General features: G+C 39.5%; 1 protein-coding gene across 4 annotated transcripts in view; it reads left to right on the top strand.

Moving 5' to 3' along the window:
* The window catches only part of smg1 (SMG1 nonsense mediated mRNA decay associated PI3K related kinase), a 101236-nt gene that overhangs the window by 39678 nt on the left and 43235 nt on the right, over positions 1 to 18323 (top strand). For all 4 annotated transcript variants that reach the window (XM_061884179.1, XM_061884178.1, XM_061884176.1 and 1 more), the window contains exons 29-44: positions 439 to 684; positions 1979 to 2130; positions 2241 to 2376; positions 2509 to 2653; positions 5523 to 5661; positions 5809 to 6027; positions 6229 to 6409; positions 6588 to 6749; positions 9228 to 9463; positions 9553 to 9707; positions 9806 to 10028; positions 11884 to 12130; positions 12401 to 12630; positions 16118 to 16363; positions 16447 to 16585; positions 16718 to 16827. In XM_061884179.1, coding sequence (XP_061740163.1) covers positions 439 to 684; positions 1979 to 2130; positions 2241 to 2376; positions 2509 to 2653; positions 5523 to 5661; positions 5809 to 6027; positions 6229 to 6409; positions 6588 to 6749; positions 9228 to 9463; positions 9553 to 9707; positions 9806 to 10028; positions 11884 to 12130; positions 12401 to 12630; positions 16118 to 16363; positions 16447 to 16585; positions 16718 to 16827 — 2966 coding nt within the window. The remainder of the gene's footprint in view (positions 1 to 438; positions 685 to 1978; positions 2131 to 2240; positions 2377 to 2508; positions 2654 to 5522; positions 5662 to 5808; positions 6028 to 6228; positions 6410 to 6587; positions 6750 to 9227; positions 9464 to 9552; positions 9708 to 9805; positions 10029 to 11883; positions 12131 to 12400; positions 12631 to 16117; positions 16364 to 16446; positions 16586 to 16717; positions 16828 to 18323) is intronic.

Below are 18323 nucleotides of genomic sequence, written 5' to 3'. Positions count from 1 at the left end.
GGGTGCAAAATTGGCTTAAAAAGTTAGCATGCTACTGTTAGTGTGTTTGAATGCGAACAGTTAGCATAAGGTAAAAACCAAGTTATATGAGAAAATTAGCTAGAAATGTAAGCACGCTAATGTTACTAAGGCTGTCTAAGTCTGAGCCGATCAGTTGTTACGATACTGAACAGCGCGGTCTGATTGTTTTGGTTCATACTACACTGTAGTATTGATATTTTTAATTCATTTTGCCATTTTTCCCCAAAAAAAAATGTATGCGACCCCCGCTGAAAAAAGTTTGGACACCCCTGGTTTAGACCCAATTTTACTAAACCGCACGAGCAGGAAGGGACTACATTTGGTTCAGACATTGAAAAATAAAGTTAAGAGTTGGAGATCAGCCGTTGACCAACCCAGTCCAAGCGAACCCGTTTAAAACTTGTCTTTTCTTTCCAGGTTCCTCTCCTTCCACTGATGGTCACCTGATGGAACTTTGTTTGACGACTGTAAAGTTTGCCCGGAAAAAAGGGAACATTGCCCTGGCGTCCCGCTTGCTCAGTCAGTGCTGTGATGGAACCCAAAAGGAGGAGCAGGGCGACGAACTGATAACAGCATTCCGGCGGCTAACAGTGGAGGGCACACTGGGAGAGAAATGGGGGCCAGAGCTGCAGATAGAAAAAGCCAAAGTAGTGAGAACTTCAGGTGAGGACGTAGTCATGTAATAATTGAACATGAGCCGATTATGAAAATTAGTTTTTGCATTTCACCTAGGTACTAGGGTTGTCCCGATACCAATATTTTCATACCGGTACCAAAATGTATTTTGATACTTTTCTAAATAAAGAGGACCACAAAAAATGGCATTATTAGTTTTACTTTAACAAAAAATCTTACGATGCATTAAACACATGTTTTTTATTGCATTTGAAGAACAATTTTGCCGTTAAATAAAATAGTCAACATACTAGACAACTTGTCTTTTAGTAGTAAGTAAGCTAACGAAGGCTCTTAATTTGTCTGCTGACATATGCAGTAAAATATTGTCATTTATCATTCTATTATTCTGTCAAAATTATAAAGGACAAGCTGTAAAAAATTATCATTAATCTACTTGTTCATTTACTGTTAATATCTGCTTATTTTCAGTGTCATCATGTTCTATCTACACTTCTGTTAAAATATAATAATCACTTATTCTTCTGTTGTTTGGATACCTTACATTAGTTTTGGATGATACCACAAATTTAGGTATCAATCCGATACAAAGTAATTACCGGATCAAACATTGGTCATTTTCAAAGTCCTCATGTGTCCAGGGACATATTTCCTGAGTTTAAAAATATAATATGAGTTTAACATTTTGTGACGATAAAAAAATATCTAATATTATCCACTAGATATACGCTCTTGTACTTGGTATCATTACAGTGGATGTCAGGTGTAGATCCACGCATGGCATTTGTTTACATTTAGGCGCGCTACCTTTTTTTTAGCGGTGATACCATTCCTCGTCCTGCAGGGAGGATACTTGTAAAAATTTCACTTTATTTGTCGCCATGGAGGCAGGATTAGTGATTTAGAAATAGCTGAAACACTGCAGACCGCGGATGGATGTTAGCTGCTAGCTGGCTAGCCATGTCTTAAAGCTGAAGGCGTTTCAGTGTTATAGCTTCACCTTAATCAACAGTTTTTAGGCCAAAATGCGTTCATTTTTCCTTTTCTGTCTACACACCTTGTATGCTTGTAAGTACTCCGTGATTGTGCGCTGCCGAACACGCTCCTCTGCTCTTAAACCCAGCAATGTCATGACATGATGGGGCGCCGTCATGCCCGTTGGGAACCTGTGCTTTTCAAACAGAGTATAGTACCATTTATTATTCTCTAATACCGGTATACTGTACAACCCTACTAGAAACTTGAGCAAAATGTTGTACTTTTTTACTATCTTGGCCCATTATTTGGAAAAAGAAAACTTACCTAATGTCTAATTCCACAGGCCAGTCCATTACAGCCATGGAAATGCTGAGCAAGGCTGCCCTATCATATTGCTATGTAGGGAAAAATGAAGGTGCTGCCTGTCGGTCACTGCTGACTCTCTGCAAATGGCTTTTGGCTGACTGGAAGGACATGGTACCTCAACTTAAACAGGTACACTGTTTTTGACGTCAGCTCACTTGACGGCATGATTTACTGAGAAAATTGCAGGTCTGTTGGTGTTTGACTTATGTGGGCTAAGTCCTTGTTACATTTTGGTCCAGGTTGTGAAAATGTCAGGGGCTGTCAACTCATCCAACGCTGTAGGCAACTTGTCACCTCTGTGTCAGAACATTTCTGCTTTGCTGGAGCTTTCTATCGTGGAACAAAGCATTCCTCACATCACCACTGAGACCTCAGGTAACGCTGGTAACATTTACTTTAATACATGGTTGTTATTGCCATCTGGCAACAAAAGTACATTTCATTGTTCTGATTATTCAACGCGTATTGGAAAGAGTTCCACAACATTTTTTTTTATGTTTGGTGCAGTGCGTGTAGGTGTTGGGGAGCCGGACTTTGTGCTTGGCCAACTCTACCAACTTTCCACCAGCCTGGCCCCAGAAGTTGCCAAGTCCTGGGCGGCCCTGGCCAGCTGGGCTTACCGCTGGGGTAGGAAAGTCGTCGATAATGCCAGGTTAGTGGACCAAGCCAAATACATTCTGGTTCAATTTTATATGCCCATACTGACCCGATTATAAGATGGTACATTTTATGTTCAGTACAGGCCAAAAGTTTGGACACACCTTTTCCTTATTCAATGTGTTTTCTGTTATGTACAGAGAAGGGAAGGAGGCGACAACCAGGGCAGAACTGCGGTTCACAAGGTTTATTTAAACGTTTGATGATTACATGGCGTGCGTATGCTACTCTAAGTGAATGAGTGTAGACTATGTGTAATATTATTAGTGTAAATGTTACCAGGGGTTTTTGTTTGTGAGTGTTGGTTATATCCTTCGTTGAATCAAGAGGGGCAAGGCGAAGAGGCAGTTTGTGAACAGGCAAGAGGTCGAGGGCAGAAGCAAGGCAACGTGGTCTGGGTCCGAGCAGGGAGGTCGTGGATCGAAGAAGGCAGTCAGGAACCCGGATGGTTGTCGAGAGGCAAGTCATGATCACGAAAGACAGGGGAGTCACTGTGGAAGACACACGGGACATGAACCAGGGAGACACGGAGAGAGAGAGCAATGAAAAGGCGAGCAAAGCACAAGGGAGGGAATGCCAGACATGATGCTTACGGGAAGGTTAGCGACGTTCTGGCAAAGGTTCCTCAGTTCCGCTGGTCTTTATGCCCCTCCCTCTCATCAAACCAGGCGTGCTGATTACAGATTGTCTGCAGACTCGTAGCTGTGTGGGCTTGCTACGCCCAGCGCAAGCAGGGTCATGTCTAAGTGCACTGTCAGCAGAGGTGCCGGCAGCTCCAGCTGCTGAGGAAATGTGGGTTTGACTCCGCGCCGTGACGTTTTCTTTATTTTAATGACTATTTACATTGTTTGTTACTGAAGGCATCACAACTACAAATTAACTTGAGGAGTTATGTACTTACCAAAAAAAGTTGAAATAACTGAAAAAGTGATTACTGTTTTGGATACTATTGGGATTCTCTATAGGAGCTTCAAGCACACCTGTGAAGTGAAAATCATTTTAGGTGACTACCTCTTGAAGCTCATCTGGATAATGCCAAGAGTGTGCAAAATAGTAATCAGAGCAAAGGGTGGATATTTTGAAGAAAGTAGAATATAAAACATGTTTTAGTTATTTCACCTTTTTTTGCTAAGTATATAACTCCACATGTTCATTCATAGTTTTGATGCCTTCAGTGACAATCTACAATGTAAATAGTCATTCAAATAAAGAAAATGCATTGAATGAGAAGGTTTGTCCAAACTTTTGGCCCTTTACTGTAAGTGCTTGGATTCCTGTTTTATGAACAATTTTAAACATTGGAGGTTACTTTCTTTATTTTGCTTGTCAGAAAAACTGCATTCTTCAGTATCAGGGGTGGTCTGAATACTGTAAGACTTTGCTTTTAAGTTAACATTTACTAAACAACACTTCCAAATGGTACATTGTCTTTTAATCCTTGATTATTTGTGTACATCAGCGCCTTTTTATCACCAGTGGTTTGGCAAGCAGTCACCTAAAATGCAGATTTTTTTGTTACTCAAAAAGCATAAGAGCTTACAATATTTTTAAAGTGCCTCCTGAGCTTGAATGAGTCAAAGGTAGTCACCTGAAATGGTTTTCACTTCACAGGTGGGCTTGAAGCTCATTGAGAGAATGCCAAGAGTGTGCAAAGCAGTAATCTGAGCAAAGGGTGGCTAAATTGAATATATTAGAATATAAAACATGTTTTCAGTTATTTCACCTTTTTTTGTTAAGTACATAACTCCACATGTGTTCATTCATAGTTTTGATGCCTTCAGTGACAATCTACAATATAAATAGTCTTGAAAATAAAGAAAACTCATTGAATGAGATGTGTCCAAACTTTTAGCCTGTACTATATATCATTTCCACTGCAATAAAATTGTATTACTTGTATATTTTAACATTGTAATTGTAATGAAACAATTTAAATCTCCATGTTAAATAAAACAAATAACAATAAAATATACTTTGTTAAGAAAATGTTGCACTTGAATAAAAATCACAAACACAAGCAATACAATATTTAAACAAGGTTGCACTTCACTAGTGAATGTGTAGGTAGCGGTTGAGTTGTACATTACTTAACTGACAATCAAGTTACGACCTTTTTAAAGAAAAGTGCAGAGTGACAATATAAACACCACATTAGAAGCAGATTATGTATTAACAGGTCATATGCAAGAACAACTTAAGTTTGACAATATCCGAGCAAGGTAACCCCAACATGACAAATGTCTGTCAAACCTTTGCGGCATTTCTAGAAATTCTAGTTTTAGAACAGTAATAAATGGCAGCAAGTCTTTGGCGATGTAATAAACCACACTTTCTGTGAGCGCACAAGATGTTGTTGACACACTAACCTTTTTTACCAAACTTGAAGTAAGTGTGAACTGTCGGGTGGTTGTGTTTTGGGTTTGTTGTATTCGCGCCCTTTCGGCAAACCTCAGTGTTTATAGGCTCATCTTCTTCCTAACGCCAAAACAGAAATATTTCTACACCGGTGAGGTGCATTTTGTCCATTTGTGCTACTACATGTGTTGGTCACTATGTGATGCTAGCAGGCCAGCAGCCCTGCCTCTTCACCCAAACAGTGAAAGACACTTAATGAAGGACAGGATAATTCACCCCCTTCTTTTCATTTCGCTATGACACTAACTCACGCAGCTGCTGAAACTGACAAAAAGCGTGAATGCTCTTGAATCATGCACAAAGCGATTTATCGATGCTGAAAACTTACCGACTTTAATTTTCATTTATCGTCTGTTAATTGACTTATCGAATATCGACCCAGGCCTAATATATTGTACGTCCAGACCAATACAAGTTGGACATGACTTCTGTAATGTTTTTCCCTGCAGCCAAGGGGAGGGGTTACCTCTTCTATCTGGAGAAAAAAAAGATATTGAGGAGCTACTGCCGGCAAATACAAGTGAAGAAGACAAGGAAACCATTTTTAGCATTCTTGGGCAAGCCATGTGTCGTCCTACAGGCATACAGGTAGTGTCATCATATTTACCATCATTATGGGTTGTGTTCACTATATATTAGGTCAATATTTCTTTTTAAATATTAAAAGTTTAACACGATGTACTCCAGTTAAAGTATTTAATTCTTGATACATAATACTAATATGTCCTGCTTTAGGATGAAGACATAGCGCTACAGCAGGAAGATGACGAGGATGACATGGTGGATGTGATATGGCGGCAGCTCACTGCCTCATGCCCATGGCTGGCAGAAGCAGGCCAACTCGTTGCAGATGGTCTCATCCGCGTTTGGAGACGTGTGGTAGACCGAATATTTGGTCTCTATCGGATCTCTTGCCAGGCCTATTTTACATTCTTGAAGCTCAATGCCGGCCAGGTGAGACTTGACAGCTTCTTCTTCTGGGGTTTAGCAACTTTTATACCATTTTAAGAGTGTGCTATCACAAGCTCTGTCTTAATCATAGCATCAATAATGGCACATTTTTGTTACAGCCTTACTGAGGCTGTATCTTGTGATCGACCAGAGCATCATTGCAGTCAAACTGCAGTCATCTGTATTGTACGTTTTGGGTTTTAGATCCCTATTGACGAGGACGACCCCAAACTTCTGCTGTCCTGGCATAACAGCAAGCAGAGCAACGATGATGTGATCGTCATGGCAACCCTTCGTCTCCTGCGACTGTTGGTGAAGCATGCAGGGGAACTGAGGGAGGGACTTGAGCTAGGATTGGCCTCCACTCCGACAGCACCCTGGAGGGGTATGATAAACGAGCAATCCATTGCTTTAATGTACAAACTATCTGGACGTTTGTGCATTTAATTTCTTATACATTTCTTTCAAATTTGTTTAATTCATATGATCTGAACACCTAACGTCCCTAACTACCAATGGCTAATTATATTTACCCTAAATTGTCATGTGTCTGTCTTAATCAGGCATTACCCCCCAGCTGTTTTCCCGACTCAACCACCCAGAGGCATATATTCGACAGAGCATATGTAGCTTGCTCTGCCGTGTAGCCCAGGACTCTCCACATCTCATCCTTTACCCTGCCATTGTGGGCTCACTCTCCCTTGGCGGGGAGGCTCAGAATTCAGGTAAGATTGTGTTCATGCTTGTGCCTCATTATTCTTGTACAGTACAAGCCAGTCTATTACTGTGCCAATCGGGTATTGATCCATTCCATAACTGCTTTGCTTGGCAGCTAATCTTGTGCCTGTTGTTGTGTTTAAAAATCTATTTTAATGAGTCGTCTTTGATGCAGCAACACCCATTAATTTGTCTGCAACAAGATGAATGTACACAAAGTCCAATAACTTTTTACCGTAATTTCAAAGGTAACAGGACAAAATCCACACACACACACACACACACCCCGCCAGAGCAGTTAAAAACCTGTATGTCTTTGAGGAATCAACACTTAAATACCACCTGCTGCCCCTTGACTTATATTAATGTAAGCAGGGCACCTTTTCACATTTGAACTGCAATTACTGGTACTTGGTAAGCCATACAAGTACTAGACGGTGCCAAACCAAACTTAAATGCTAACGTTAGCATGCTAACAGTTAGAATTAATCTAGTGTATAGTCATGAATATGAAGAGTACGCATGTTGAATCAGTTAAAGTTAGCATGTATCGAGTACCATGTTATATGACTGAGGTGTTTGGCTGCAAAATGGGCTAAAAGGTTTGCATGCTAATGTAAATGTGTTAGAATTCGAACGTTAGCATGCTAACAGTTAGCATGTGTCAAGTACCAAGTTACCGTATTTTTCGGATTAGAAATCGCTCCGGAGTATACGTCGCACCGGCCGAAAATGCATAATAAAAAAGGAAAAAAAACATATACGTCGCACTGGAGTATAAATCGCATTTTTGGGGGACATTTATTTGATAAAATCCAACACCAAGAATAGACATTTGAAAGGCATTTTAAAATAAATAAAGAATAGTGAACAACAGGCTGAATAAGTGTACGTTATAAGACGCATAAATAACCAACGGAGAACATGCCTGGTATGTTAACGTAACATATTATGGTAAGAGTCATTCAAATAACTATAACATATAGAACATGCTATACGTTTACCAAACAATCTATCTCTCCTAATCCATAAATCCGATGAAATCTTCTTCCTCGACGTCGCTTCTAAACAACTCTGCCAACACCAAAGGTATGCGCCGCTTCCTCTTGTCGTTTTCTGCTGCATATTTCACTCATCCAGCTTGTAATCTGCAGTACATGATTTCCCTTTCGGTGACATTTTTGTTCAGTCCTTCTCAGTTTTTAGAAGTTACCGCCAACGATGAAATGATCCATTTCAAATAGCTACAGCAGTAACATATAGCACTTAGCTTTTAATGACCCACAATGCACTTCTGCCATGATCCTCCCCCGCCGAATTCTTATTGGTTGACGTGTATGTGACGATTGCTGACGTTTGTGTGATGATTGCTGACATTTTCTTCGTCTCTTCCGCGAATGAGATAAATAATATTATTTGATCTTGTGTAATCTGCAGTACATGATTTTCTTCTAGGTGCCATTTTTGTTCAGCCTGTCTCAGTTTTTATACATTACCGCCAACAATGAAATGATCAATTTAAATAGCTAAGGCAGTAGCATATAGCAGTTAGCATTCCATGACCCACAATGCACTTCTGCCATGACCCTCCCCCGCCGAATTCTTATTGGTTGACGTGTGTGTGACGATTGCTGACATTTTCTTTGTCTCTTCCGCGAATGAGATAAATAATATTATTTGATATTTTACGGTAATGTGTTAATAATTTCACACATAATTCGCTCTGGAGTATGTCACACCCCTGGCCAAACTATGGAAAAAAAACTGCGACTTATAGTCCGAAAAATACGGTATATGGCTCTTAAGTTTTTTGGTTGTAAGATTGACTAAACAAGTTAGCATGCTGCACTGCTAACGTCTAGCATGCTAGCTTGCAGGGAGGGCGCCTTTTCACATTTGAACTGCAATTACTGGTACTTGGTAAGCGATACAGGTAGTACATGGTGCCAATTTTCGTTACTTTTGTGTGTAATAATGTGTTAATGTAATTGTTTTCTGATTTTTTTTTTTTACAACTTAATGTAAAATTTAACAATTAGCTGATTATAATGCTGTGCAGTTCTTATATTTGCAAGTGTTATATACTAGATTTTGCATGCAGTTGCAATTCCAAGACATGAATTGGCAGTAGTGTATACGGCAGAGCAATGTATAGTGAGAGTACGGTCAACTCTTAGATTAAAAACACTTTGTAGGGCTCAAAATGGCACATTCAGCTTTATGGCAAAGTATGCTTACTAGCTAGGTAAAACATTGTACTGCAGAGCTGTGTCTATAGAGATTATGCCCAACTCGGTTTCAAAGTTGGGAGCAAACATAGCGCCCTGTAGTCACCTGTTGGGCTGAATTGGTATCGTATCGGTTTAAATGCGAACAGTACACATCTCTACTTGACACACACATACGTTTTGCTGACACATTGCTTACTTTTGTCATTAATTTTACTTTATTCTCTCCAAGTATAAATTTGAACAATGTTTTGTTAGGGAGCAAACTACCATCAGATCTGCCCACCTTTTTGGGGAGCATCCCAGCAGAGGACCTTGGTGGAGATGGGGAGGAGGAGAGTGAGGAGAATGCGCAGACAGAGAACAGTGGGAAAGGAGACGCTCTAGAAGAACTAGCAACATTCTGTTCCAGCCAAGACCAAGCCATGATGCAGGATTGTTACAGCAAGATTGTGGAAAAGTTGTCTTTGGCAAATCCTACCATGGTGCTTCAGGTAATGGACTTTGTCTAGATGTGTTGACTGTAGTTAAAGTTATTGTGCTGTTTTCCCAGCAAGCTCTTAACGAGTTGTGTGTCATGCAGGTTCAGCAGTTGGTCGGAGAGCTGCGCAGGGTGACGTTACTCTGGGATGAATTGTGGCTGGGAGTGTTGCAGCAGCAGCACATGCATGTCCTACGAAGGATCCAACAGCTGGAGGATGAGGTTAAGCGGGTTCAAAACAATAACACACTTCGCAGGTAAGAATTCTTATCCCCTGTCTGAGAAGCTGAGCCTTTTCTCACTTTTGTTCCGTCAAGAATCAGCCTTGGTTGTTTTTCTCTCGTTTGTGCTGCAGGGATGAAAAGATAGCGATAATGCGTGAGAAACACTCAGCTTTGATGCGTCCCATGGTTTTTGCCCTGGAACATGTCTGCAGTATCACTTCAGCCCCAGCAGAGACGCCGCATGAGACCTGGTTCCAGCAAACCTATGGTGATCCCATCAATTCTGCCCTTGAGCGTCTAAGGAACCCCCACAACCCTGCCAACCCTGCCAGCAGCTGGCTCCCCTTTAAACAGGTATGTGTACTATTTAGTAGTGATGGTGCTGGTCTAACCGTTATCAAAAAAATTTTTATTTTTTTTTACATAAGCTGCAAAAAAATATTTTAATTTTACTTTAAAAACTGGCGGCTCAGTCACCAGAATTTTATAGTAAAAGCAGTTGGTTTATTACAGCATATAAAAAAATGAATGAATGGAATGAAAAAACAATACCACTGTTTTTAGCGGTAAAATTCAAGCAACAGAGCTACCAGTTTTTTTGTTTTTTTACCATAAAGTCTTGTTGTTTTAATGTTTTTTTGTTTGTTTTTTAATGTTTTAGTGTCTTATTGTATATGGAAAAAAACATTACCAAAGTTGATATTGCGGTAAAAAATTTTACAGTCTACAATTTGATTGATAATTTGTTTTGAAATCATAAGAACAGTATTTATCTTTATTTTAGCAAGAAATATTTTTGGAATACATAACATACTATTTTGATAATATTGAATTTATAAGATATGCAATTGCATGCAGTATATGGTTTTTAATGTCGAAAGGGAAAGAACAAATATATTTAGTAAGAAAAGATTAAGCATTTTATAAACACATAATATTTCCAGGCTTTCGCGGGCCCCATAAATTAAAGGCCTACTGAAACCCACTACTACCGACAACGCAGTCTGATAGTTTATATATCAATGATGAAATATTAACATTACAACACATGCCAATACGGCCCGGTTAGTTTACTAAATTGCAATTTTAAATTATGCGCCGAAATATCCTGCTGAAAACGTCTCGGTATGATAACGCGTGCGCGTGACTTCACGGATTGTAGAGGACATTTTGTTCCAGCATCGTGGCCAGCTATTAATCGTCTGTTTTCATCGCAAAATTCCACAATATTCTGGAAATCTGTGTTGGTTAATTTTTTGCAATTTGTTCAATGAACAATGGAGAGATCAAAGAAGAAAGCTGTAGGTGGAAAGCGGTGTATTGCAGCCGGCTTTAGCAACACAAACAGACGGTGTTTCATTGTTTACATTCCCGAAAGATGACAGTCAAGCTTTTACTATGGAACAGAGATGTCAAGCGTACACGGTTGGATTGGACCACACACACAAAGGACAGTGTATTATGTGTATTAATAAAAAAACATCTTACCATTCTGTATTCTGAAGGCGATCTATGTCGTGTGCTACTCCAGCATCAATATCAGCAGCGTCCTCCTGACCGTCAGCGTCGGGTTCAAAGCGGTATGGCTCTATCCCTTGTTGCGGTTGGGCCTGGCCGAGTGGTCCTGCCACCCCCACAGCTGCCACGGTGCCTCTCACAGCATCTTCCCCATCTGAATCGCTCCCACTGCCCTGCAGTCCTTTTTTTTTTTCTTTTTTTTTTTCTAGTCCTTCACTGTCACTTTCCTCATCCACAAATCTTTCATCCTCGCTCAAATTAATGGGGAAACCGTCGCTTTCTCGGTCCGAATCGCTCTCGCTGCTGGTGGCCACGATTGTAAACAATGTGAAGTTGTGAGGACCTTCACAACCCGTGACGTCACGCGCACATCGTCTGCTACTTCCGGTACAGGCAAGGCTTTTTTATTAGCGACCAAAAGTTGCAAACTTTATCGTCGATGTTCTCTACTAAATCCTTTCTGCAAAAATATGGCAATATCGCGAAATGATCAAGTATGACACATAAAATGGACCTGCTATCCCCGTTTAAATAAGACAATCGCATTTCAGTAGGCCTTTAATGTGACGGGCCAGATTTGGCCCAATTGAGTTTGTCACCTGTGGTCGAGACTAATAACATACTAACAGCATTATTTAGTATATAAAGTCCTCTTGACAGAATTATTTATAATCTGTTTTGTTTTCTCCAGATGATGTTAAGCCTGCAGCAGCGTGCTCAAAAGCGAGCCAGCTACCTGCTCCATTTAGATGAGATCAGTCCACACTTGGCATCTATGACTGCCACTGAGATGGCCCTGCCTGGCGTGGTGTCCGCATCGGACACTGTCACTATACAGAGCATTGGCAAGTCGATAACCATTCTTCCCACCAAGACCAAGCCCAAAAAACTATTCTTCCAGGGATCTGATGGACACAACTACCCATACCTTTTCAAAGGTAAACGCTTCATATGAATAATTAGATTTTGGTACAATGTTTGATTCTTCAGTAGATTGTACACAACACACATTTTCATACAAAAAAAACACACTGATATTTGTATTTGTCATGTGTGCGTAAAACATCGAGAGATAAAAGATAGACCAACATCCAGCTATTGTAGCTAATCGGTGAAAATCATCAAACTCTAACCTCATACAACAATAAATAAATAAATGGTATGTCAGTTTTAATTAAGTGATCTTTTTTTTTTTTTTTTCTCATCAGGCCTGGAGGATTTGCATCTGGACGAGCGCATTATGCAGTTCTTGTCAATTGTAAACACCATGTTCACCAAGATCAACCAGCAAGAGCAGCCTCGCTTCCATGCCCGCCATTACTCCGTCACACCCCTTGGAACTCGGTCGGGGCTCATCCAATGGGTTGATGGAGCCACGCCCCTCTTTGGCCTTTACAAGCGCTGGCAGCAGAGGGAGGCTGTCCTGCAGGCTCAGAAGGTAACATAGTAAATTGTTTGGCCAGGATAATTGCTCATTCACTTTGTGGACTAATCATTTTCATCTTCGTTATCTTAAATAACCTGTTTTTGTTTGACTTAAATGAGATGATGGCTAATCAAAAGAAATGGACATTGATTTAGATGAAGACAAACTCATCTTACATTTTAGTCCACGAATAAAAAAAAGATGAAAATGTTGACAGAAACTAAATCCAATTATATTTATTTTGTCTTATATATAGGTGGGTCAAGTTCGGAATATATACAATCACATCTGTTTAGTAGCCTATATTTGAGAGGGTCTGGCAATGAGTTACAAGGGAGACACAATCACATGCTTTTCTTTGTGAGAAACCGAGAAGTTGGATTTCACACCGCCAAAACAACTGTATGGATTAAAACAAGTTACATATCTTAATATGTGTACACTTGTGAGAAAGAAAAGACACATTTCACATTTGACACTGACGCCATCAGCAGGCAACTTCACAACTATATTTTGGTCAAAGCTAATACTAGCATATTATCTGTTACTGGTACATTATCAACCATTGGTATGCTTTAGCAGTTTCCACACTATTGCTGTGCTAATTAGGTGATTTAAATGGCACTTTTTATAAAATCAGGAGATATTGACTTCACAAGAGCTTTGATGACAACATGGTGATGGCAAAAAATGTATGACAATGCTAATAAACTACATCAGAAACCAAATTAGCTGTATTTGCCTAGTATGCTGACAGACTGCAACTCTTTTATATGTGACAGCTCTGTGACTCTACAGCAAAGCATTACAAAATGATTACTAGGACAGTCACTAATGTTAAAGATGAGGACTTTATTCAAATGATAGAAACACTGAATATAATTTTTTTTCCCAAAAAATACCTAAATACCTAATCTGATAGACAGACTTCATGAATTTGAAATGCAAAGAAAAAAAATTCCTCAAATATATTTCTTGATACAAAAATGGCTAACTGCATCATTCCTGACCATAAATTCATGCTACTGTTGTTGTAGTGAAGTGAATCAAGTGACTCAAAGCGCTTTACATTGTGAAACCCAATATCTAAGTTTAGTTTAAACCAGTGTGGGTGTAAAATAATTAAAATTGCCTGCTATGAAATATGAAATAATATAAAATACTTGTATACTTTATATCTTTTTCTACTAAATTTACTAAATTGTTGTTAAATTTAATGGACTAATACTAAATCAATTTAAGTGAATAAAGTTTGACCAAAACTAAGATGTCGCGTGACTTGCGGTGAGGTTCATGGCTGGTGAGTCTCCTTTACACGTACACCTTTTTTAGGTCTAGTAAAGTACAGACTTTTCCCTCTAATGTCTGATCAGAAAGACTATATTTATTTCACACATCTACCATTAAGACAATATACAAATCTCGGGTTTCTACCCTGTGTTTGATTGGGAAAATGCACAAATTCAGCTGTTTGTTTGAAAAAAATTAAATAAAATATTTTACTTACAGTTGTGATCAAAATTATTCAACCCCCACACAATGTTGGTGTTTTAGCAAGTTGGACATTTATTCCATATTTTGTTTAGTCATATCAAATAAAGATGCATTAAATAGCGAAATGCAACTTGAATTACAACATTATATTTTGTAATATACCAAACAGTGTCATTTATCTTAATATCTCATTGACAAAATTATTCAACCCCTTGAAGATCATAACTCATGAGAACAGAATTTGAATAAGGTCTTTTCAATCAGGTGTTGAAAACACCTGTAGATGTGATTAGAACCATAACGAGCAACAATTAAACTGATTGAAAAAGACTGTGACGCCCAGCTTCTTGTAGATGGTCAATGATGTATTTGCAACATGGTGAAGTCCAGGGAGTAGTCAAAGAAGTCAACAGAGGAGGTAGTTTCTCTTCATAAGAAAGGATATGGATATAATAAAATAGCAAAGACATTACACATTCCAAGAGACACAGTTGGGAGCATAATTCGCAAGTTTAAAGCTAAAGGCACAGTGGAAACACTACCTGGGCGTGGTACAAAGAGGATGCTGTGTGCAACTGCTGTCCGATATTTGAAGCGTAGAGTGGTGAAAAACCCCTGGGTAACAGCTGAGGAACTACAACAAGACATTGCAGAGGGGGGAACGCAGGTTTCGTCCCAGACAATAAGGCACGCACTACGAGATGAAGGCCTCCATGCCAGAACTCCCAGGCGCACCCCACTTCTGACTACCAGGCACAAGTAAAATAGACTCCAGTATGCCAAAAATCATCTGGACAAACCCCAAATGTTTTGGGAAACTGTTCTATGGAGTGATGAGACAAAACTGGAACTCTTTGGGCCTATGAATCAACGTTATGTCTGGAAGAGAAAAAATGAAGCTTACAAAGAGAAGAACACCTTTCCTACTGTTAAGCATGGTGGGGGGTCAATCATGCTCTGGGCCTTTTTCTCTGCCTCAGGTACCGGGAATCTCCAGCGTGTTCAAGGCATTATGAATTCTATTTCCTAGGAGGATATGTTAGCTGCAAATGTCATGAAGTCAGTGACGAAGCTAAGGCTTGGGAGACGTTGGACCTTCCAACAGGAAAACGATCTCAAGCATACCTCCAAATCAACATCAGAGTGGTTGCACTGGAAGACTCTGGAGTAGCCTTCACAGCCGCCAGACCTAAATCCTATAGAAAACCTTTGGTGGGACTTGAAGAAGGCAGTTGCAGCACGCAAGCCCAAGAATATGAATGAACTGGAGGCCTTTGCCCAAGAGGAATGGGCTAAAATACCTGTAGATCGTCGCAAGAAGCTTGTGTCCGGTTATGTATCACGTTTGAAGGATGTCATTACTGCCAAAGGGTGTTCCACTAAGTACTAAAGATGCATGTAACTAGGGGTTGAATAATTTTGTCAATGAGATATTAAGAAAAATGTCCTTTTTTGGTATTTTGTAAAATACAATGTTACAATTTAAGTTGCATTTGTCTATTTGACACATCTTTATTTGATATGACTATAAACAAAATACGGAATAAATGTCCAACTTGCTAAAACACCAAAATTGTGTGGGGGTTGAATAATTTTTATCACAACTGTAAATTATACAGACAATACATTTTAAATTCAGATTAGTTATCATGAGAACAGGTGATGCAATGCCTCCCCTGTCCGCACATTAATGGTTCTCACAGGCCATTAACAATTGGCTAGTGTGAGCGCATGAATTATGCTCAGACATGACTTCGAACATGATTTGAAGTGGTGGGCTAGGATTCCACGCGCAGGATGTAGCCGAATCAATAATAACCGACACATTTTATAAATAAAATACAGACTTTATTTTTGAAAAATAAAATGGAGAAGAGGGAATGGGAATCGCGCTTAAGTTACAGCATGCCCTTAATATCCTAGATCCATTGTGCGCTAATGCTCAAGTGACCAGCGCCATGCTGTGCTTTTTTTTTTTCGTAACATCAAATTGTTCCCTGACCAGGCTCAAGACTCGTTCCAGCAGCAGCCAGTGCCACTTGTACCCCGCCCCAGCGAGCTCTACTACAGCCGCATCGGTCCCGCCCTGAAAGCAGTGGGGCTCAGTCTGGACGTAACACGGCGAGACTGGCCGCTCAGCGTCATGAAGGAGGTGCTGAAAGAATTGATGGATGCTACACCTTCCAACTTACTGGCCAAGGAGTTGTGGTGTTCATGTACCACACCCAGTGAGTGGTGGAGGGTCACCCAGGTAACCACAGTCTTTAAGAATGTGTATTTATTTCAACTTAAGGATTCTTAGATCTGGCGATCATATTTTGTTTTATTTTACAGTCTTACGCCAGATCTACAGCTGTCATGTCGATGGTGGGATACATAATTGGCCTCGGGGACAGACATCTTGACAATGTGCTTATTGACATGACCTCTGGAGAGGTTGTGCACATTGATTACAATGTGTGTTTTGAAAAAGGTAAGGTCAAAACCAGTAATAACTTGGGTAATTTTTGGTCATGACATGGTGTAGAGGAGGGATTGAGATATCTTGTGTTGATCCATGATTAAATGGCTTTGAATTAGTTTGGTTTGTGTTTTGTGTTGCTAGGGAAGAGCCTACGAGTGCCAGAAAAGGTTCCATTCAGGATGACACACAATATTGAAACTGCGCTAGGAGTTACTGGGGTGGAAGGCATCTTCAGGCTTTCCTGTGAACAGGTACATCATCAAGCCATATGTCTCATTTTTGTTTTTTAAGTTTTTATTTTTTTTACTTGAATACACGTTTTAATAATATTAATTTTAGTGTTTAAAGTATACCGTATTTTCCGGACAACAGAGCGCCCACTAAATGATAGGGAAAATATATATATTTCCATATTAGCCGCACTGGTCTATAAGCCAGAGATGCGAAAGGAGTTGCGAAAGGAGTTATTTACACAGAAGATAAATGTTTATTTACATACCTTAATTGTTTCCAAAAGGCATCTGTAACACTGCAGGAAAACTGATGATCAAACAAAACAGAAGTAATCGTCATGAACCCATTAGTAAAAGCTAACTGACTCAACATGGGGAAGACTTAATGAATTTACTGCGTAATTTGTAAAACTAATACAATACAAAAATAATGCCATTGTTAAGTTAATAAAACCAACACAGACACTCGAAATATGTAAGCATTTTAGCTATTGCTAACGACGCTGGTGTCATTACATTACGATAGCTCGTACAAACATGCATAAAAACACTCCTACAGACATCACGCATGGGATGATTTAGTAAATGTAAACAGTTTTAGTTATATTGTAAAACTTACAAACATTGCTCGCCATGATGAATGAAGAATCCATATGAATAGGAACGCTATGGACGGCTACAAGACTCAGGTTGGGGAAAAAAAAAAAAAGGCGCATTACTGAAAGGGCACTGAAGCACTTCCAGTGAGCAAACTCATCCAGAAGAGGACGCCATTGCACAAACAATAAAGCATCCTTCTCTATTTGCTCGTTTTATTGGGCTGGGGGGTTTTGAAAACTTTTTATGGCCTCAGTGAAGAAAAGTGAATAAATAATCCGCACTGTTTTACAAGCCACAGGGTTCAAATTGTAAGAAAAAAGTAGCCGCTTATAGTCTGGAATTAGTGGTACATTGTGTCCACATGACAAATTTTATTCTGCCTAAAAAAAGATTTAAGAACCTTTTTTTTTTTTTAATTTAATTTTATTTTATTTTATTTTTTTAAAGGCCTACTGAAACCCACTACTACTGACCACGCAGTCGGATAGTTTATATACCAATGATGAAATATTAACATTGCAACACATGCCAATACAGCCTTTTTAGTTTACTAAATTGCAATTTTAAGTTTCCCGCGAAGTGTCGTGTTGAAAACGTTGCGGTATGATGACGCGTGCCTTTGACGTCTCTGGTTGTAGCGGACATTATTTTCCAGCCCGATCCAAGCAATAAGTAGTCAGCTTTAATCGCATAATTACACAGTATTCTGGACATCTGTGTTGCTGAATCTTTTGCAATTTGTTCAATTAATAATCGAGAAGTCAAAGTAGAAAGATGTAGGTGGGAAGCTTTTAGCCTTTAGCCACACAAACACAGTCTGTGTTTCCTTGTGACAATTTCCCCATTAACTTTATTGTCGATGTTCTTACTAAATCCTTTCAGCAAAAATATGGCAATATCGCGAAATGATCAAG

The sequence above is a fragment of the Nerophis ophidion genome, linkage group LG23, assembly GCF_033978795.1.
Source record: "Nerophis ophidion isolate RoL-2023_Sa linkage group LG23, RoL_Noph_v1.0, whole genome shotgun sequence".
Classification (NCBI taxonomy): Eukaryota; Metazoa; Chordata; class Actinopteri; order Syngnathiformes; family Syngnathidae; genus Nerophis; species Nerophis ophidion.
This window is presented reverse-complemented; position numbering and strand designations above follow the sequence as displayed.